The sequence below is a fragment of the Heterodontus francisci genome, chromosome 3 (genome assembly GCF_036365525.1).
Source record: "Heterodontus francisci isolate sHetFra1 chromosome 3, sHetFra1.hap1, whole genome shotgun sequence".
Lineage (NCBI taxonomy): Eukaryota > Metazoa > Chordata > Chondrichthyes > Heterodontiformes > Heterodontidae > Heterodontus > Heterodontus francisci.
In genome coordinates this window covers 92,033,434-92,055,323 of record NC_090373.1, presented here as the reverse complement: position 1 = coordinate 92,055,323, position 21,890 = coordinate 92,033,434, and the positions used below count along the sequence as shown (strand labels likewise).

Below are 21,890 nucleotides of genomic sequence, written 5' to 3'. Positions count from 1 at the left end.
CACATCCAGTCGTGAATGGTGATGAACAATTAAACAACTAACAGGAGGAGGAGGCTCCACAAACATCCTCATCCTCAATGATGGAGGAGCCCAGCACATCAGTGCAAAAGACAAGGCTGAAGCATTTGCAACAATCAGTGGATGATCCATCTTGGCCTCCTCCTGGGGTCCTCAACCAATCTGATACACTCCATGTGATATCAAGAAATGGCTGAAGGCACTAGATACAGGAAAGGCTATGGGCCCTGACAACATTCCGGCAATAGTCCTGAAGACTTGTGCTCCAGAAATAGGCATGTCCCGAGCCAAGTTATTCCAGTACAGCTACAACACAGTCAACTATCCAGCTATATGTCCACAAAAAGCAGGATAAATCCAACCCGGGCAATTATCACCGTATCGGTCCACTCTCGATCATCGTGGAAGGAGACATCAATAGTGCTATCAAGCGGCACTTGCTTAGCAATAACCAGCTCACTGATGCTCAGTTTGGGTTCCGCCAGGGCCACTCAACTCCTGACCTCATTATAGCCTTGGTCCAAAAATGGACAAAAGAGTTGAACTCAAGAGGTGAGGTGAGAGTGACTGCCCTTGACATCAAGGCAGCATTTGACCGAGTATGGCATCAAGGAGCCCTAGCAAAACTGGAGTCAAGGGAATCGAGGGAAAACTCTCCACTGGTTGGAGTCTACCTAACACAAAAGAAGATGGTTGTGATTGTTGGAGGTGAATCATCTCAGTTCCAGGACATCACTGCAGGAGTTTCTCAGAGTAGTGTCTGAGGCCGAAACATCTTCAGCTGCTTGAACAATGAACTTCCTTCAATCATAAGGTCAGAAGTGGGGATGTTCACTGGTAATTGCTCAATGTTCAGCACCATTTGGGACTGCTCAGATATTGAAGTAGCCGGTGTCAATCTGCAGCAAGACCTGGACAACATCCAGGCTTGAGCTGATAATTGGCAAGTAACATTCACTCCACACAAGTGCCAGGCAATGGCCATCTCAAACAAGAGAGAATCTAACCATCTCCCCTTGATGTTCAATGGCATTACCATTACTGAATCCCCCACTAACAACATCCTAGGGGGTTACCATTGACCAGAAACTGAACTGGACCAGCCACATAAATACTGTGGCTACAAGAGCAGGTCAGAGGCTGGGAATTCTGCAGTGAGTAACTCATCTCCTGACTCCCCAAAGCCTGTCCACCATCTATAAGGCACAAGTCAAGAGTGTGATGGAATACTGTCCACTTGCCTGGATGAGTGCAGCTCCAACAACACTCAAGAAGCTCAACACCATCCAGGACAAAGCAACCCACTTGATAGACAGCCCATCCACCATCTTCAACATTCGCTCCCTTCACCACCAATGCACAATGGCAGCAGTGTGTACCATCTACAAGATGAACTGCAGCACCAAGGCTCCTTTGACAGCACCTTCCAAACCCGTGACCTGTACCACCTAGAAGAACAAGGGCAGCAGATGCGTGGGAACACCATCACCTGCAAGTTCCCCTCCAAGCCACACTTCCTCACCATCCTCACTTGGAAATATATTTACCATTCCTTCACTGTCAATGGGTCAAAATCCTGGAACTCCCTTCCTTAACAGCCCTGTGGCTGCAGCAGTTCAAGAAAGCAGTTCACCACCACCTTCTCAAGAGCAATTAGGGATGGGCAATAAATGCTGGCCTAGTCAGCGATGCCCACATCCCATGAATGAATAAAAAAAACCTGGTGATCTCCCGACACAGCAAAGGGCCCTCCTGACGTGGGTAAAATAATGACAGGGGTTGGAAGTGGCCCTTAATTATACCATTGTGAGTCAATTGGCCACCTAGTGGGCAGCTGCACTGCTAAGGTTCCCACCACTGGCAATATGCCATGGCAGCAGGATGACATCACGCTCCTCTCCTGACATCTTCCACTGCCATATTGTCAGCTCTCCCACCTCCCAATCTATCTCCAATGGGCTGTCTCTGTTTTTAAAGGCAAGCATCCCATAGCTTCTTAACAGCTATCTCAACTTATCCTTCCAGCTTCAAAGATTTGTGTACGTGCGCCCCTTTAATTGTACCATTTAGTTTTTATTGTCTCTCCTCATTCCTCCGACCAAAATACATTACTCAATTTAAACCACTAAATTTTAAATTGCAAGAAAGGGAAATACTTTTATGTTTTTAAAAAAGCACCAAAAGGGAATTTTTTAATTATGTAAACCCAGGCAAATCATTTTGCCATATAAATTACAAGTATCCAAATTACAGTGCCTTAATCCCAGAAGGGCAGCCATAGCTTAAAGTGTTCTACTGATATAAAGACAATGCCGTGATCTAAGCAGTTTTCATGCTTTGAATGCAATATTGATGGATTTTAAAATTTGACCTGTAAACCTGTCCTTCATTCTCTTAGAGTGAACTCTTCTAAACTGTACTGCATTAAATCAATTGTATTTTATGGTGTAAATTTTATAGTCAGTGTATCCAAACTAAAACAAATTGAGGAATCAGGCACCAAGATCAATATGTCCAGAAGCTGCCAACTCAATTTCCTGGTTATTAACTTTAATTATCCAATCTTCCCACCCATTGGGACAGCTTACTCTCAAAACCTCTCACTTATGTTTTTATATTACTTTGAATGCTATTTATCCTGTAATTCCTTGGTATTACTTTTTCTACATGGCATACCTACATTCTACTCCAATGATCTGCCTGAGAGGTAACAAAATCTAAAGAGTCATTGGATTAGAAATTATTGTTGTTGAGAATTACGGATAGATGCCTAACACTTTTGTTTGCTATTCCTCTGTGCTTTGTTTTAATGGAGACATTAAATTGAGGCCCGAAAAATGTCTTGGTCATTTCTCTCTGTTGTTGTGGGACCTTAATGTGTGTGAATTGACTGCCACATTTTCCTGCAATGCAATAGTAACGACCCTTCAAAATATTTAAAAGCCTCTGAAACATTTTGAGATGTCCTGTGGCTGTGAAAGGCACATAAATGCAAGTTCTTTCTTAATAGTGCTATGAAGGACAGGTTTGTTTCCTTATGTTGAATCCTGATCTATACACAGATGTTCTGATTGAGCTATTGTACAAATTCATTATGAATACTGGGGATTTTCCTCTCTTGTTCATTCAAAGCTTCCCTGTATATCTTTTCTCCTTTCATCCTCACTATGATGGCATCAAGACTCATTGACAATCCCTCATTTTAACTCATTTCTTTCCAAGTCCTCAAAACTGTGGAACTCCTTATCCCTCAATCTTTTCTTCTTTCTAAAATCCAAATGATACGTCCATCATGTCCTTACTAATCCCAATTTATCTAATCTTCTTTTCAGCCTGAGTCATGACCTGCACTGTGACCCTTGACATTTTGGCTCGGTCTCTCAAAAAGTTGAGGCATACATACCTTCAAGATACCAGTAACCACATGCTCATTGCAAGCAAATATCGTAACCTCAAGCAGAGTCAGAATCAGAAGCTGGACTGGACTGGTCTTCCCCAACACTGCTCCAAATGAAATCAGGACTGTTGCTGCACTGAAGTCTGCATTAATTAAGCTGCAGAACAATAATATTTACATTACTTTCCATTGTTTATGTTCTAAATTCTGTTCAATAGTTATTCAATGTCATTGGTGGACAATGGTTACTGTTTAACTCAATACTTATTGTTTAGCTGGCTGTCGTTGTGTAGCTTATAATTAGTTGAATGTAAATTATTGCAGATCAAATCCATGTCTAGTGCAGTGCCAATATGTTAGCCACTAGCTACTTGTGGTAGATATGGATTATTGCATTTCTGATTGGTAAATAAAAATGAATAATAGACACCATCTTTTGGCATGTGATCTCAATACCCACATTTGTATGTATACGTAATTAACCATTTTATGAGTCTGTTGGTAAAATGAATGCAGTGTGTGCAAATGATTTTTGACCATTACTTGTTTGAATTCCTTGGTGGTAGATGTTTGTTAATTATATATGTGTGAAGTACATTTACTAGCATTGTGTGAGTGTAAATAAGGCTTTTCCCACTAAAATTAGTGCCTGTGGCTGAAATAGTGTCTAGGCAGCAATTTCTATTGGACAAGTCTGGTCTTGTGTCAGTCAATCCTATCTGTATACAGCCGAAAACTGCAAATAACTTGGCAACCTTAATTAATTTCCATCCAGAAAACCACAAGAATAACTGCCATTGGAAATTAAAGTGTAATATTTTTGTGTGGGACTGGTTGTTTTCCTGAGGCTGTGGTTAGGTGCTGTACTTTGGAGTACAGTACACTTCTTACAAGGCAATTTTGTATTGGTTACACATTTGATTTGAGCTGTTTCTTTAATCCATCAGATGAAATAAAGGAACAAAATAAGTATATTACTGACTAAAACTGAAATCATAGGGTAGATTTTACTAATATGAGTTATCATATAGGGAATTCAGGTGAAGAGATCAGGGGATTCTGCAGGATTTTTTATCCATTAGTTTAAATGTATAATAATATGATAGTTAGACAGGCAGAGCATTTACTACCCGAACCCCAAGGAGCTATTCAATGGCCTTTACAGTACTATATCGGGGCCAAAATACTTTGAGCTTTAATGCAAATATTCTGTCAGAAATTAATCAATAAAAAATTAAATACACCTGAAAATGTTGACTTTGATTTTTCCATTGTCTGAATGGTGCAGCCAGCCTTGCATCAGTGTGCCCCACTGAAGAGCAAAAGCAGCAATGAGTAAATTAAATCCAACACTGCTGAATCCATATTTCTTCAAGAAAGTCATCAGGAAGCCAAATCCAACAAAGACCATTACGTGTACATCTTGGAAACCTGAATAAGAAATATGTATAACTTATTATTTCCATTGTCTTATCCTAAACTCTATAAAGAAATGCAGGGGCTAATTTTCCTAACTTCCTATGGCCTCATTTCTGTATAGGAGCAGCACACTGAAAGTGCATTGCTCCTCTCCAAACCCAGCAGGTCTGTAGCTGTTTTCCTGGCCATTGGTCTCAGGGCATTCGGGCTGCTGTCAGGGAGCAGCAGTGAGAAGTTATCAAGGCCCTAAGATCCAATGGATAATGTGGAAACAGATTACTACTTACCTTTTGGGGTCCTCAGGCTTGCTGCCAGACTCCCTTGGACCCTCCAGTCTGTAGGTAGTTTCCTGTGAAACACAGGGAACTCTTCTGAGAGTCAGCTAAGCAGGAAGGAGCTTTACTCTCCATTTAAATTGCTGTATGTGATCTTGGAGTTTTGAAAAGTCCCGCTGACAGTGAAATGGAAAGTCATCTAGTCCCAGTGCTAGCAACTTGATCTTAATGATCAAAACATTTTTTTAGTGTAGAAGAATTGACAGTAATTCATAATTATCTTATTGAGTCTTTGAACTCAATTCAGCATGTAAAATGTGAGTTAGCAGCTCAAGATAACACTTCAAATAAAGAGTTTTTGCATGCCAGTACAAGAAGAATATGAGAAAATTTGAAGTAACACTGAATGCACACATATGCAGAACATTTTACCATAACACAATGAATTGCAAAGGAAATCGTTTCTATCATGCTACAAATTGGCACAATTCTTTGAGGCCACTTTTGCTGTCACAAGTATGAAACATTACTAAGACAACTAACTGAATGCTGACAATGACTATGCAAAGAACATTAATGCGTAACAGAATTGAACTTTAAGAGTTGCAAAACTTTTCTACAGATCGACTGATGCATTTTGTAGAAGACGTAACTGACTGCTTCACACCAACTAGTCCACAAGAGGACGCTGTGACATAATTTCTATAGCTTAATCTAATCATTTATGTAGAACAGGATGCAATTGCAATAGCATATCTGACAATATAGTTTGGTTTGTCCTTCATGCCATTAATATATATTTGGCAAAATCATATTACATTTTTTTAACAGCAGTCTTTGGGCCATAGCAAAGTTGAAGAGCACTACCAAATGCAGCTTCCCCTCCCCTCCCCTCCCTTGTCAGCATTCCGAAGGGATCGTTCCCTCTGCGACACCCTGGTCCACTCCTCCATTACCCCTGCCACCTCATACTCTTCCCACGGCACCTTACCATGCAATCGCAGGAGGTGTAATAGCTGCCCATTTACCTCCTCTCTCCTTACTATCCAATGTCACATACACTCCTTTCAGATGAAGCAGCGATTTACTTGTACTTCTTACAATTTAGTATACTGTATTCGCTGCTCACAATGTGGTCTCCCCTACATTGGGGAAACCAAACGTAGATTGTTTGACTGCTTTGTGAAACACTTCCGCTCAGTCCAAAAGCATGACCCCGAGCTTCTGGTTGCTGGCCATTTCAACATCCCACCACCCCCCACCCCCCCCCACCCCACCTCCTCTCATGACCACATCTCTGTCCTGGAATTGCTGCAGTGTTCCAGTGAACATCAACACAAGCTCGAGGAACAGCATCTCATTTACCGATTAGGCACACTACAGCCTGCCGGACTGAACGTTGAGTTCAATAATTTCAGAGCATGATGGGCCTCCTTTTTAATTTTATTTTTTGTTATTTTTTCTTTTTTTGTTTTTATATTTTATTTGTTTATTTTATTTTGGTTTGTTTAGTTTGTTTCTACTGTCCCTACCCACTGTTTTTTTCATGATTGTGCTTTGGGCCAGGGCTGTTCATTTTTCTGCCAATTAACGCCCTCTCTGCACTAACGCTTTGTCTTTCACCACACCATTAATTTATCGTTTGCCTTTGCTCCATGACCTTCTGGTCAGTTATTCTCTGTGACCTTGTCCTATCAACACCTTCTCATTTGTTATCTCTTGCCCCACCCCCGCTTTATTTGCTTAAAACCTATTACATTTCTAATATTTGCCAGTTCTGACGAAGGGTCATTAACCTGAAATGTTGACTCTGCTTCTCTCTCCACAGATGTTGCCAGACCTGCTGAGTATTTCCAGCATTTCTTGTTAATATTTCAGATTTCCAGCATCTGCAGTATTTTGCTTTTATTTAAAAGCACTCACCCCGCCAAGATATCCGGGAACCTATTTTCTAATCTACATCTGTCTTTCTCTAAGAAACAAAGTATGTTACGTTAACAGATATAACTGCATTTCTCCATGACTAATAAATGTTTGGTATTGTGGTTGCACATTAGATATAATTTCTGTTTTCAAGATATTAGGGGAATAGATAGGGTAGATTGGGAGAAACTATTTCCACTAGTTGGGGAATCTAGATTGAGGAGGCATAGTCTACAAATTAGAACCAGACCTTTCAGGAGTGAAATTAGGAAACACTTCTTCATGCAAACGATAGTAGAAGTTTGGAACTTTTTTTTTCAAACAGCAATTGATGCTGATGCTCAATTGTTAAATTTAAATTGAGATTGATAGATTTTTGTTGGCCAAAGGGACATGGAGCAAAGGCAGGTATAAAGAGTTAGGCTACAGATCAGCCATGATATTGAATGGTGGGAGAGGCTTGAGGGGCTGAATGGCCTATTCCTGCTCTTATGTTCACAGTGCACAAAACTAGAGGTGCAATTCATGTAGTCATAGTTGAAGCAATCCAGTATGTAGAGGGGATTTAGTTGGAAAGTATCAGTCTGAGCTCTGTTTTTAACTTCGGTTTTGCATAGCCCTGCATATTAATATTTAAAACTCAACTGCCTGAAATTCCATTTGCTGCTCATTGCGATTAAATGCTATCAGAGATTTATTTATCTTCAGATAACTCACACTACAAATGGCATGCCCTTTAACCTGGAGAGAAACAGCTTTGATGAATATTTTACAGACTTTTGCCAGACACTAGGATTTGTCATTGAATCCTGTTGTGATGAAACACCTGAGGCTTGGTGAATAAATAAAGGAGATGGCATCAGGTTGAGGAGAATCAAAAAGGTGGGTAAAAACTTTCAGTGTAATCCATCAGAATTCGTTTATTGAAGGTCTGTCTTATTTTATTCATGGTGAAATATCTATAACGTGGAGTGAGATTTTGCATCCAGGGCCAGGAATTCGGCGCCGGAACCATTTTCAGGTCCCAACCACACTCCGGGGATGTAGTCACAGATTTTGGCCAAGGTGAGCTACTAATTGACTGGAGGGTGGCTTTGGCAGCCAATTAGTGGCAGTGGGTGCAGGATGGAGGTGGGGCTTCTAAAGTGCAGACGCAATTTAAGGGCAACACGGCAGCCACTACTGAGGCAGCCGTTTTAAAGCAGCATGCAAGCTCCAGTGCAACAGGAAGAGAGGCAGAGGTCTGGCACTTGAAGCAGGGCTGTCCCTCGCTTCATGGATGCAGACCTGGAGGTGCTACTGGAGGCTGTTGGAGAGAGGAGGGAAATCCTATTTCCAGAGGGTGGCATGAGAAGGCCACTCAGCCATACAAAGTTGACCTGGCTGGAGGCAGCTGAAACTGTCAGCAGCAGGAGTGTAGTGCAGAGGAACTGGGTGCAATGCCGCAAAAGGTTCAAAGACTTGCTTTGCTCTGGCCTGGTGAGCGCAAAACAAGATGCTGATGACAGGCCTCGAGGTATGTAACCTCCAGCAGGCACACCAGTTTAGCAGCCTGAGAGCACATGGTGCTCCTTAATGTGGGAGAAATGTGTGCCCAGGGTACTTACTGATTCCTCAGCAATGCCCAGTCCTAGCACTATTGAGAACCTGGCAGCACTGATACATGCAGCTTTTTATGTTACTGAGCAGCTGGCATTGATCAGAGAAACCAGCAATGCCTTATATCAATATAATAAAAGCAAAATACTGCGGATGCTGGAAATCTGAAACAAAAACAAGAAATGCTGGATTCACTCAGCAGGTCTGGCAGCATCTGTGGAAAGAGAAGCAGAGTTAACGTTTCGGGTCAGTGACCCTTCTTCGGAACTGCCTTATATCAAGCTGTTTTGTTATTGCAGGAGCAGAGGGCACATAACTCTCAGGAGATGGCTCACACTGGGAGGATTGTCTTAGCTTACTATCGTGTCTGTCACAGAGGAGGCAGTGATAGAAATCCCCAGAGTGGCCCCACAGGACAAAGTAGGGGATTGAGAGATGGGAATACCTGGAGAACAGGGTGAAAAATGGAGGATGGAAGACAGACATAGCCCTGCTCAACTGGGCACAGATGCAGGGCCTTGGGAATCACAACAAAGGCAACTCTACTTTGACCAGCAGCGACAGATGTGTTCCCAGATGTCAGAGTTCCCTGAGGCAGTGCGTGGTCATGGGTTGAGAACAGAGGAGTCCATTCAGCTCATTTGCACCTCCATGGCGCGGGGCTTTGAATGCATAAGCTCCTCCATTGTGAGAGTGGCCAAGCTCATGGAGAGCCACATGCGACAGCACTTTGAGTGGCTGCATGAGCAGTGCACTGACATCCACAGAATGCATGCAGCATTCTGCAGCATGGACCAATCAGGAGTGCTGATGGCATAAAGATGCATGGAGTGGATGCCAGGTGCACCTGAACTGGTGCTCCCCTTCAGTGATCCAGAGCGCCGTCCAAGGGGTGAGGCAGTCACCGATAGGATGAGAAACCATCCCTCATGGGCCGCCATCACCATTATTGGCCTCTTTGAACCCTCTGACTGAGGGACGATCTGTGCAGCAGGACCCAGTGATTAAGGTTGTTCCTGCATTGACACCAGTGCAGCAGCCTCTGGAAGTGCCCCCACTAGCACCTCCATGACAAGGATGACCGCCACGTGCATCTTAGCTGCAAGCAGAGACAAGTGAGCAGGCTGCCTCCACTTCATCCGAGGCCACAAGGGGAGCATAGCGTGTGAGTGGCCAAAAGCGCAGCCATGATGCCAGTCAGATACTGAGTAGTTCACTGGGGTTTATTTGACTTGCTGATGTGCATTTTGTTACTTTTTGTCAACATGAGAAATATTGACTCCATGATATGTGAGCTGCTGTTCTTTAGTGGCAAAACTCAAAAAGAGGGATGAGGCTGTAAGGGGAGCAAAGATCTTTGAAGGAGACAGTGAGACCACTGGACACATGTGTGTCATTCATTGGCAGTAAGAATGGATCTATTCATGGCTATGTCTTCAAAGCAAATGCTCTCACAGGCAGCTCAAAGTGAGTTCCAGAGCATGTAGTCCTATGGGTTTAGAAGTACTCAGGTGAAAGGTGCATGAATCAAATGCTCTCTGGTCTTGACTCCATCCTGATGAGACCTTCGAGCTCTGTGCCAGCCTCGGCCACCTCCCTGCATGGCCTGAGCACCTCTTTGCTGGCATCTTCATCCTCCTGCTCCTCCTCTTCCTCTGCTGAGCTGTGCTGTTCCAGGGCCTCACCCTCTTCAAGGTCCACACCTCACTGGAGGGCCATGTTACAGAGAGCACAGCAGACCACCACGATGCGCAAGAACGTTGCAGGAGAGTACTGCAGGGCGCCACCCGACCAGTCCAGGCACCATAACTGCATCTTCAGAAGTCCAATGGCCTGCTCAATGTGGTCCTTGTGAGCAGATGGCTTCAGTTGTAGCACCTCTGTGGCTCTGTCTTGGGTCACACAAAGGGGTGAGTAACCATCTCTTCAATAGATATCCGTTGTCCCTTAGATTCCATCCAGAAAGTTTGGGTGGCGGCAGGAAAAGATGTGGAACAAAAACAAGAAATGCTGGAACAACTCAGCAGGTCTGGCAGCATCTGTGAAAAGAGAAGCAGAGTTAACGGTTCAGGTCAGTGACCCTTCTTCGGAACTGACAAATATTAGAAAAGTCACAGGTTATAAGCAAGTGAGGTGGGGGTGGGGCAAGTGATAACAAAGGAGGACTAGATTGGACCAGGCCACATAGCTGACCAAAAGGTCACGGAGCAAAGGCATACAATATGTTAATGGTGTGTTGAAAGACAAAGCATTAGTACAGATTAGGTGTTAATACACTGAATATTGAACAGCAGCAAGTGCAAACCTGAAAAAAAAACAGTGGGTAAGCAAACTGAACAAACTAAGATGAAATGAAATAAATGCAAAAAAAAGATTGTAAAAAATGTAAAAAAGGTATAAGGTATTCGCTGCTCACAGTGTGGTCTCCTCTACATTGGGGAGACCAAGCACAGACGGGGTGACCGCTTTGCGGAACATCTCCGCTCAGTCCGCAAGCAGGACCCTGAGCTTCCGGTTGCTTGCCATTTCAACACTCCCCCCTGCTCTCATGCTCACATCTCTGTCCTGGGATTGCTGCAGTGTTCCAGTGAACATCAACGCAAGCTCGAGGAATAGCATTTCATCTAACGATTAGGCACACTACAGCCTGCCGGACTGAACATTGAGTTCAATAATTTCAGAGCATGACAGCCCCCCATTTTACTTTCATTTTTAGTTATTTTTTCTTCCTTTTTTTACATTCTTTTTTACATTTTTTACAATCTTTTTTTTGCATTTATTTCATTTCATCTTAGTTTGTTCAGTTTGCTTACCCACTGTTTTTTTTTCAGGTTTGTACTTGCTGCTGTTCAATATTCAGTGTATTAACACCTAATCTGTACTAATACTTTGTCTTTCAACACACCATTAACATATTGTTTGCCTTTGCTCCGTGACCTTTTGGTCAGCTATGTGGCCTGGTCCAATCTAGTCCTCCTTTGTTATCTCTTGCCCCACCCCCACCTCACTTGCTTATAACCTGTGACTTTTCTAATATTTGTCAGTTCCGAAGAAGGGTCACTGACCTGAAACGTTAACTCTGCTTCTCTTTTCACAGATGCTGCCAGACCTGCTGAGTGGTTCCAGCATTTCTTGTTTTTATTTCAGATTTCCAGCATCTGCAGTATTTTGCTTTTATTTAAGAGATGTGGAACCCTGGACTGCCAGAGGATAAAGGCTTCAGGTAGCTGCCAGGGTAGCAAACGCACACGTTCAGGAAACTCTTGTCGCAGAGCAGCTGAATATTGTGAGAGTGAAAGCCCTTCCTGATGCTGAATCTCACTGGCTGCTCACTCAGCACTTGATGGCCACATGGGTGTAATCAATGATGCCCTGCACCTGCGGGAATTCAGCAATGGAGGTGAATCCCATTGCCCTTTGTGCCTGTGAGGCCCCACGTGTTTGAAATTGTATGTACTGCCCAGCTTTCATAAACAGGGCATTAGTGACCTGCAAGATGCAGTGGTGTGCTCCACTTGAGAGACACCATCAAGGAGTGCAGCTGATCCTTAAAAGGAGTCAGAGGCAAAGAAGATCAAGGCCACAGTCACTTTGATGGCTGCTGGCAGGGCATGGCGAACAGTGTCCCGAGGTGTAAGGTCTCCTCATAGAGGGCACAAATCTCAGTGACCATCTGCCTAGGTAGGTGCAGTCTCCTGCAGCACTGGATCTCCAACATAGCCAGATAACATCTTCTTCGATGGTGCACACAATGCTGCTGGTATGGCCTCCATTACGTTCCTGCCCTTCGTTCCTCTCCTCTTCTCTCCTCACGCTTGGGCTCAACCTCTGCTGCTAAAAATTTTGATCCTCATCACTACTCAATCCAATCTCTGATAATGCTAACCCCATGTCCGCTATTTCCTTGCTTGCACTAAAATTCACTCACAATGATCTCTGGAAGCCCGCCCACTTATGGCCCCATGATCACTGGAGGGTCACAACCCCTTCCTCTGCCCCACTGCATGCTGACGACTCACTCCGTTAACTCTGCATACCTGATGGCACCTGTGTTCTAATGGCTATGTGCCCCTCTCAGCCGTGCTCCTTTTTATGAGCCCACCTAATTTCATGGAGCAGCCATAACTGGCTTCACGTTGTGTTGCTGCCTCCCTGCACCTGGACTGTCCCTGATCCATCATGCAACACGTGCGGCCCCACCAAAATTCCAAACTGGCCCTTGATGAGCTGACAACAAGCTCATTAACAAGATTAATTGTCCACTTATCCAAATCGGGCGAGTTGCCAGGTCTCACCTCCCTCTGCCCTGAGCAAGATCGCCAGCGGCAGGAATGGCGGTGCCAACACAGCATCCGCCTAGCAATGCTAATTTTCCCACTAGTCCCTATTGGGGCCTAAAAATCCTGCCCATGACTGGGAACTTAGGATTTGTTTAATTTGCTATGAAGTTAATATACAGAAATGTATTGTGTGGAAGATGAGCCTTGCTGGGGTGAATTTGTCCGAATTGAGAATTGCCATAAAATCCAATATTTTGGTTACATTGATGTCAAAGTTACAACAATGTTTTTTCTGCTGACCAGCAGTTGAAATCTATAGTCACACTGCATGTGTCATATCCACCCTCTTTGAATCACACCTAGTGAAAGAATGGAGAAAAAACAAAGTATTTTGATGATCCCAACTACATCCTGTCAGCCCATGTAAACTCACTATATTAAGATCATTACATAAAGAAAGCATTTGAAATATCCTGTTACGCCTTCCTTTGTTCTCCTTTCCTTTGTTTTACCTTACAGTAATGTATAGCATATGCAGAGCATGGTTTTCCTTGTTATATGCAGTGAAATAAAATTCAATGTAACTGACATTCAAATCATGCAATATAACAGAACCAGTCTATATCACGTGAAATGCTTTCTGTCACCGTCTGCTATGACAGGGGAAACTGGCAAGAAAACTCACCCACAAAATTGAACTGTATATATTATAAATAATAGATCAGAGAAGTGATATCACATCCTCAGAGCTTTGAATGATGTTGATAAGTGGTTTGCATTTCGCTCTCAGTTTATTTCAATATCTTACTGCCTATCAGATTTTCTTGCCCATGTATTCTCATATTTTACACACAAAAATGAGACACATGCACATGCGCAGCAGCACAGATAGAGATGTTGGGGGTAATTTTTAACTTCACTGTGTGGTAACTTGGTGGATTGCTTGCCTGCTGTAGAATCTGCTCGATTTTCATTCCATTGAAATTAATGGGATGAAAATTGAGTGACTTCAACAAAGGGCAGCTGATCTGCTTCAATCATAAGTGGACAATTAAAACTAAAGAATATATTTACAGGAAATATTTTTCTGCATTAAATGTGTAGCTTTAGGGTAGTCTCTAATTTGTTCTTTATACATATACAGAAACAGAACATTTGTGTACAAAAAAATGAAAATAGAGATGTATAAAAGTCCATCTGCATCCAAAATGGGAAAAGGTAGGTTAATGTTTCATATATTAATGCCTTTTCAGATGCTGATAGTTTGGCTAATTTCAGTATTTTCTGTATTTAATTTCAGAGTTTAGCATTTGTCATTTTTAATTTTTATCTCTAACTTGTAAGTAAAGTATTTCTGGAAATTGAGAAGAATTTGCAAATGATTTTAAAAGTGAACCTTACAGAATTTAGTTAGGATTTAGATTATTCTTGTGGAAATGCAATTTCTCATATCACATGATGCTCTACTAAATATTTTTACTTAAACATTTTTACACAACTATCCATTTTACATACATTTACAGATGAAATTTAACCCACATTTGCAATGAATTTTAGGTTAAAATTGTAAGAAAGGAGCTAAGGAAGTAAATCAGTGTCTTAGAACAACTTGAAACAGACCCAGTAATAAAATGTAAATTTCCAACCCTGCCATGCCCAAATACTCCATAATCTTCCATTTTCTGAAGCACAATGCCCTGACAGCACTTGGAATACAGCATTCAAAGCCCGATCGTTTCCATTATAAAACAATTTTCTTCCAAATCCTTTAATTTTATTCTCTTTTATAAGTGTGTCCAATAGATACAATGGAATCCAAATATGAAGACTTAAAATATGTAATCTAATTTGTGCTGATTAATAAACAAGTTATATATGTATTATATAAAACAATTCCAAAGCAAATAACCCTATTTTATCTTTATTTTATCCTCTTATATCTTGCTGTCAAAATTGACTCTTGTTTCATTGAAAGGACTTTTTTTTTTAAAAAAGGAAATATGCATACACGTGCTTACTTCAAAAAAAGTACACTTTGTAGAAAAGCAAATAAAATTGTCTCAGGCATTTGGGTTTAGCCATTATATTATTGGAAAACAAATAACACTATGATTTTTAAAAATGTACCACACACCAGTAAATAACAATATAAGCTTAGCTATTTACATGTCTACTTTAGACATACTCACTTGGGTATATTTTGTAGAATGGGTCTGGATTGGCAGTGTTGTTAGGAGCAAATGTAGAATTAGCTCCATTGTCATATGTAACAAAAAATCCATATAAAATAATGAGCAGAGCTTCCAGTGTTATAGCCAGTATAGGAAGTTTCAAACGCATGTTGGTCGAGTAGGACGCAGGCATCTCACAGTTTATCTTTGTCTGAACAAACTTTCTGAGATATACTGCTTGAGTTTAAAAGTGGCTTTTAGTGACCGCAAGCCAATAGCAGAGGAATAAAACTAGTCGATAGTTCACACCCACCATAAGAGGGTGGAATCAATTGGCAAATGTTCAAATAGCTGTGCCTTTTTTGTTAAATACTTCAGTTTTGTAAGGCTTTTGCAAAGAAAACACTGTTACTTGTCTAACTTTCTAAAGAATAAGGTTGAGCTCCCAGGAAATGTAACAAATATGACAAAAAGCAGCATGTGAGAAACTGCTTGCCTCCACTCTTCGCCAAAAATAAGTTTCTTTAAAAAATTATCAAAATAATATTGACTTCATGTCCTTTGCTTACAAGTTTCTTCTGGATAATAAGTATAAAATTCCAAACCAAGCAATTATTAATGCAAAAAATAAATGGGAAACTGTATTAGTACATCAAAAACAAACTAAACACTAATGAAACACCATGGAGGAATAGAGACATAAGGGAACAATTGAGGGTAAGGAAAGAACTGGACTGAATTTTACCAGCCCCCCAACATTGGGGATTGTGGCGGGGTGGGGCCCAGAAAATACTTACAAGAGAGGCCCGCCACACTTCCTGATGCTGAGAAGGCCCCGCCCCATATTAGCAGTGGCAGCGAGGCCTCGCGCCAGCCCCCCAACCGCTCGGCGGTGGGAGCCCAATTTAAATATTCAAGGCGCTACTTACCTTGCCTCATTATGCATCCTGCTGCCTCTTACTCAACAGTTCTGCATATTCAGGTGAACGGTCGTCTATCATGTGCCATCCCATTCCCGACTTATAAAAGCTGGTAGGACAGCAGTTGCAGTCCTCGGAGCCTGTGAAAGTAAGTTATGCAAGATGGGTCTCTGGGAGGGGGGATGGTATTACTGGGGACACAACTATACATACGTGTAGGGAGGTGGGAGGGGGTATGGTATTACTGGGGGCTCAACACTGCTTATGTGTAGGAAGCTACTGCGACCCTCCCTCTGTTCAGAGGGGCACTCTGTGCCATTGAATGTTTGCGTGAGTGAAGGAGCAATGGCACTCTAGGAACTCTGTGTGTGGGGAGAATGCCAGAAACAGTAGGCGTTTAAAGGTGATCTGGCTGGTGGGCCAATCGATGCAGCTGTTACAATCTGAATGTGGTCATGCTGTGCCATTCTTAGTTGGCGCTAAGATGGGCAATGCCATGTCACACCACATAGTTGATGCATGAATGCACCTGATGTACCAGTCAACATCATTCTTTGCCCTGTTAGGTACCTTCGAAGAAGTGAAGGAACCGAGTTTAATAGCAACTTGGAGATGGAGGTGTTTCACCCTATATTCATTGATCCACTTGTCTTGAGGAACCATCTGCACCACAAGCAAAACCAAGAGGCAGGTGCAGCCCACGTAGAAGCCACCAGTCGTGAGCCACAGCAGCCCCCAAGGAGAGCTCACCACTACAGATTGCCACGCATCTACAGGTCCCACATGACATACCTGCAGATGTCAGAGCAACAGTGTCAGAGGCGACTGCGGATCTCGAGAGAGGCAGTGACACATCTCTGTGCCCTGCTCAACGATGAACTGCAGCCGATGGGCTTTGATGGACATCCTATGCCTGTAGCCCTCAAAGTGACAGCGGCTCTTAACTTTGAAGCCTCTGCATCATTTCAGGGGCCCACCAGAGACCTTCGTGGGGTCACATAGTCAGCAGTGCACCGCTACATCAGGGAGGTCACAGATGCCCTGTACCGGAGGGCTGGTGATGATGGACCCTGAGAGCCAGGCCCAGAGGGCCATTGGTATCGGCTCCATGGTGGGATTCCCAGCGGTGCAAGGGGTCTTGACTGCACCCATGTGGCCATCAAGGCTCCCGCCAGGTGACCAGCTGCATACGTAAACCGTATTGGAATCCACTTGTTCAATGTACAGCTGGTATGTGATCACCAGAAACACTTCATGAAAATCTGTGCCTGCTTTCCAGGCAGCTGCCGTGATACCTTCATCTTGCGCCAGTCCCAGCTACCGCTGCTGTTCACTGAACTGGCTCAGGTGGAGGGGTGACTTCTTGGAGACAAGAGCTACCCCTTGCAGACATGGCTCCTGACACCAGTGAGAAACCCTACCACTGATGCAGAGGAGAGATACAATGCCTGCCATGACACGACAATACCCACCATTGAGCAAGCAATCAGCATGTTGAAAATGTGCTTCTGCTGTCTGGATAGATCGGGCAGGGCCCTGCAGTACGAACCGGAAAGGATAGCTCATATCGTTGCTGTTTGCTGTGCTCTGCACATCTACCCACTCAATAGGGAGAAGGCCTTGCGGGATGAGGAGAGACATGACCAGGACTCATCTTGAGACGAGACAATGAGGATGTAGAGGGCTTGCAGCAGGAAAGGCGCATGGAAGGACAGAAAGCATTCAGGCAGCGCATGCAGGGCGAGCAGCGAATAAGAGATGCATGGCAACGCCTTACTGAGCAAAGGTTTTCCACGCTGTAGAAAACATCATGTGCTCTGCAAGCCACACAGCACCCTCATTCATCTGCTGTGCAGCAATCCACATCTGCAACATCGTTGTCTCCACCATTACTGGCGGCAGCAGACTGAGACATTGTCCGTGTTACTGCACCCGTGGACACACAAATGAGTAATAATGTTATTCCTGAAAGGCCAATGATGTAATGGGAGGAGACACAATCAGTACATGCTGGGACACGTCATTCACACAGTAATAATGACACACGTTAGTGAAGAACATTTAGTAAAATAACTTTTTACAGTGTAGTTTCACCCAGGCAGACCCATTTGTGTCATGGTGTTTTTCTAAAACTTTTGCGGGTGCTCCTTTGCGGTGCCACTTCTGCGCTAGCAGCCTGACTGGAGTAAGGCTGATGATCTGTTTGCCCTTTGGCTGTGGATGACTTTGGCGGTCACCCTCTGCGTGCATGAGACCTGGAGGGTCCCAGCTGTCTGGGGGAATCCTACGTTAGCGCAGAACTCCCCTCAGACGTCATGGCTGCTGGAGCTTGACTCACCAGCAGAGGGACCGACGTCCACATTGGAATCACCTTGAGGGGGGACCCCAGATATGGCATGCAGGCTTGCCTCCTCTCTCTCAAGGCTCATTTGAACCCCTCTGCTCTCCTGGGAATGACCAGGGGAAGGGACAGTCTCCATGCCCCTAGTCCCTCTCTCACTTTGCCACTGATTTGAGGATCTGATGGCCTTGGCGAGGGATTTCAAGTCAGCATGAATCAATGGAATCTGGATCTCCAAGAGGGCCGCTGTCCTCTCCATGGATGACGCTATGCGCTCATGGCCTGGATGGACTCCCCCATTATCCACTCAAGGCTGCACATGGCCTGTGGCATCTCCACCCGATGTTGCCATGACTGCTGCAGCAGCTCCAGCATGCCCTGTGCTGTCCACAACAGAGAGTCATCAGTTGCCTCTGCTCAGCATGGACCTGGCCACTCACAGCCATCCGACTGTCAGGGGCCTCATCTGTCTCAGCCTCAGTCAGCTACTCAGGCACGTGTGCAGTGGGGCTGAATTTTATGAGCGTGCTGCAAATCGCGGCAGCATGCTTTGAAGTTGGCGGTCCGCTCGTGTGGTTCTGCCATCACTGAGCATGAGCGAAATATCGCGGGGGCTCATTTAAATGGAGGGGCAGAGTGGCCACCCTGATGGGGTAAAGGGGGCAGCCGCTCTGTCCCCAGCAATGGAGTCCGACGCCACCGTGCAGGTGCCAGCACCATTCTTAAAGGTCTGCAAGCCCTTACTGGCAACTCTAATTTTTAAAGGGAACATTACCTTTAATTTAGATAAAAACAGTAAAGTACATATCACAGCCCCTCTTCCACCCCCGCAATCAACAACCAATAAATTTATTTCCCTCTCCTCCCAACCAAAAAACCATTTTTGCCAGTCCCGACCTTTCACCCCCAAATATTATGATCTCTGCCCTTCAACCCTTCCCACCATCCCCTGAATCAATGGAATAGGTTTCCGCCATTCTCCCCCTGACCTGAAAATTAAACTCCTCCCCCCTCCCCACCAGTGTCTCGCCATGAATCCCCAAACAGGGATCGGAAGGCACGGAACTTCCGGCCACTGGCCGGAATATTGTTGTGGGATGGCCGCCCAGTCCAGGTAAGTTAATTAGCATGTATTTGCATAATTATAATTGGACAAATGAAGGCCCTGTCACCAAGCGGTGGGATGGGGGGGTGGGGCCGCACTGAGGCCTTGCCGCTGCCAGTAAAATACAGTGGGGCCTTCTCAGTGTAGGGATCATGGCAGGCCTCTCCCAGAAGAATTTTGCAGCCCACCCCCCCTGCTCCATGATCCCTGACTAGTAAAATTCAGCCTGTGCTTTCACCAGATTGTGAACCACCCTCTATGGCCGATCGCATTCCCACCGAGGTGACTGTATCTGCACCAGTGGAAGGTGTGGGAGTGTTATGGGACACTGCTTCCTCGGAGGATGTCTCTTCCTCTGAGGTTCGGGAGGCGTCGTGGGTCGCTGGGTCGATTCAGAGCATTGACCTACAATGAGAAGAGCACACTGTCAGTCTTGATGTTTCACATGTAATTATTATGACAGCATAATAGTTTCCTCCCACCGCCAAAGACTTGCAGATGATAGGTAAATTGGCCATTGTAAATTTCCCCTAGTGTAGGTAGGTGGTAGGGAATATGGGATTACTGTAGGGTTAGTATAAATGGGAGGTTCTTGGTCGGCACAGACTCGGTGGGCCGAAGGGCCTGTTTCGTGCTGTATCTCTAAATAAAAAAATAAATAAATAAATTGTCTCCAACAATAACAATTTCACAGTCATCATTGTGTATATCAAATGGCTGTATGTTCACCCAGGACCCCGAGCTCTACGTCACCGAATGAGTGGTCCACATGAATTGCGGAAATCTCCAAGGCCTCCTCCTCAGCGTTGGTGAGCCTTCTCACATCTGGCACTCCTCCACCGGTGCGGCTCACCTCCATTGCATTGTGGGCCCTCTTAGCCTGGAGAAGCAAGGAGGCAGATATTAAGCATGGCAGATCAACAAGACGGCACATGTCAAAAGAAGGGTGCTGGGAAGGCTCGGTCTGCACTACTGAATGAGCCACTCATGTAAGTGCCATGCTCTGAGCAGAAGACAAGGGTAAGTTTTTTCAAACATTCATCCATTGATGTCACGTCATTCCTCCCTGCCCAACCTCCATGTCTTTGGCATGTGTGCCACTCTGTGTGGGTATACCTAGGTTCAGTAGAGCCATGATACAAAATGCCACTTACTTTTGCAAAGTGGAGCAGATCATTCAACCTCTTGTGACACTGTACCCAGTCTCGCCAGATGGCCCCATGGATACTGACCTCCTCTGCCACCTCCAGCCAGGCTGCCTTGGTCAGGCGGGAGGGCCTCTTCTTGCCATCACTGTGGAAAAGGACCTCCCGCCTTGCCTGTACAGCCTAGAGGAGAGTGAGCAGGGAGGCATCACTGAACTGTGGTGCCACCCTGGAGAACCCCTTTGTCATCTTCTGTATTTGGGCTTGTGCACAAAGTGAATATCTTTATCAGCAGCACAGAACTTCACTATCTTTTGTCTGCAGCTTCCTTCTGACGCTTTAAAACACTACCGCTGGTACTGGCTGCCCTTAAATATGGCCCAAGCACCTGATGCTCAGCTGACCCGATGCCAATACCAGCGCCGGAAATCCCAGCTCCTCCATGTCATTTGGGGTGGGGGGGTGGTTGCAGTGCGTCGTGTCTATTCGCGGCAGCTCCGTGACAGGCGGTCCGCATGGGGGATTGGCGGTGTGCTACTAAAATTCAGCCCACTGAGTACACGGGCAGGAGGGAGAGCATGACAAGGCAGAATGCAAAAAGACCAGGAGATAAGTCAATAAAACAATTAGGAGCACAAAGAGGAACTATAAAATGTAAGTATCAAGGAGCATAAAACAAATAGAAAAGTTCTCTACAGGTTCAAAAATAAAAAGTGAAAAGTCAGAATACGGTCAAGATAAAATCATAGGCAAGAGACACATTGGGCTGAATTTTTTTTCCCCACTGCTGAAAAAATGGCAGCCAGCATGCTGTCACATTCTAGCGCGCAGCGGCCCATATAAATATGCAAGACAGGCCTCCCCTCCCCCGGGGGCGGCCTCAGCGACACCACGAATGGCATCAGCTGCCTCTACGCAGGCACTGATGCCATTTTTAAAGGGCTGTCAGACCTGCACAAACACTGCAGATTTGAACCCCGTATCCCCCCACCACTGCACTGAAAAAAATATTTACCTGCTGTCCCCCAATACACTGCAAATAAATGGTCACTCCATTCCCCCCCCCAAAAAAACACTTAAATTGCAGAGTTGACTTCCCCCCTGCCAACCGTACATAGTGCACATGTGACCCCTTCCCCCACCCCCGCACCCCCCTCCCCTACCCCACACCGCCTGATGTTGGGAGCTGGGAGCTCAACAAAATTCAGCCCATCAAATGGACATGATATTGGAATGAGATTAGAAATTATATAACCACATTTAAAGTATAAAGAGGAGAAATATTACATAAACTAAT

General features: G+C 44.5%; 1 protein-coding gene and 1 long non-coding RNA gene across 3 annotated transcripts in view; both read right to left on the bottom strand.

The window, feature by feature from the left end:
• Positions 1–15,346, bottom strand: part of LOC137358419 (ammonium transporter Rh type A-like) — a 44,601-nt gene extending 29,255 nt beyond the window's left edge. The window contains exons 1-3 of one of the 2 annotated variants that reach the window (XM_068024383.1): positions 15,101–15,346; positions 4,660–4,846; positions 3,422–3,572 (exon numbers count right to left, since the gene is read on the bottom strand). In XM_068024383.1, the coding sequence (XP_067880484.1) occupies positions 3,422–3,572; positions 4,660–4,846; positions 15,101–15,275 (513 nt within the window). In that variant the 5' untranslated portion in view covers positions 15,276–15,346. The remainder of the gene's footprint in view (positions 1–3,421; positions 3,573–4,659; positions 4,847–15,100) is intronic. The other variant, XM_068024376.1, reaches the window with a different exon arrangement.
• A 4,032-nt stretch (positions 15,347–19,378) lies between these two features.
• Positions 19,379–20,799, bottom strand: LOC137352478 (uncharacterized). The gene is made up of 3 exons (XR_010969722.1): positions 20,603–20,799; positions 20,202–20,328; positions 19,379–19,853 (listed from the first exon to the last, which is right to left on the bottom strand). It is a non-coding gene; the product is annotated as an uncharacterized lncRNA (long non-coding RNA).
• Between the last annotated feature and the right edge of the window lie 1,091 nt (positions 20,800–21,890).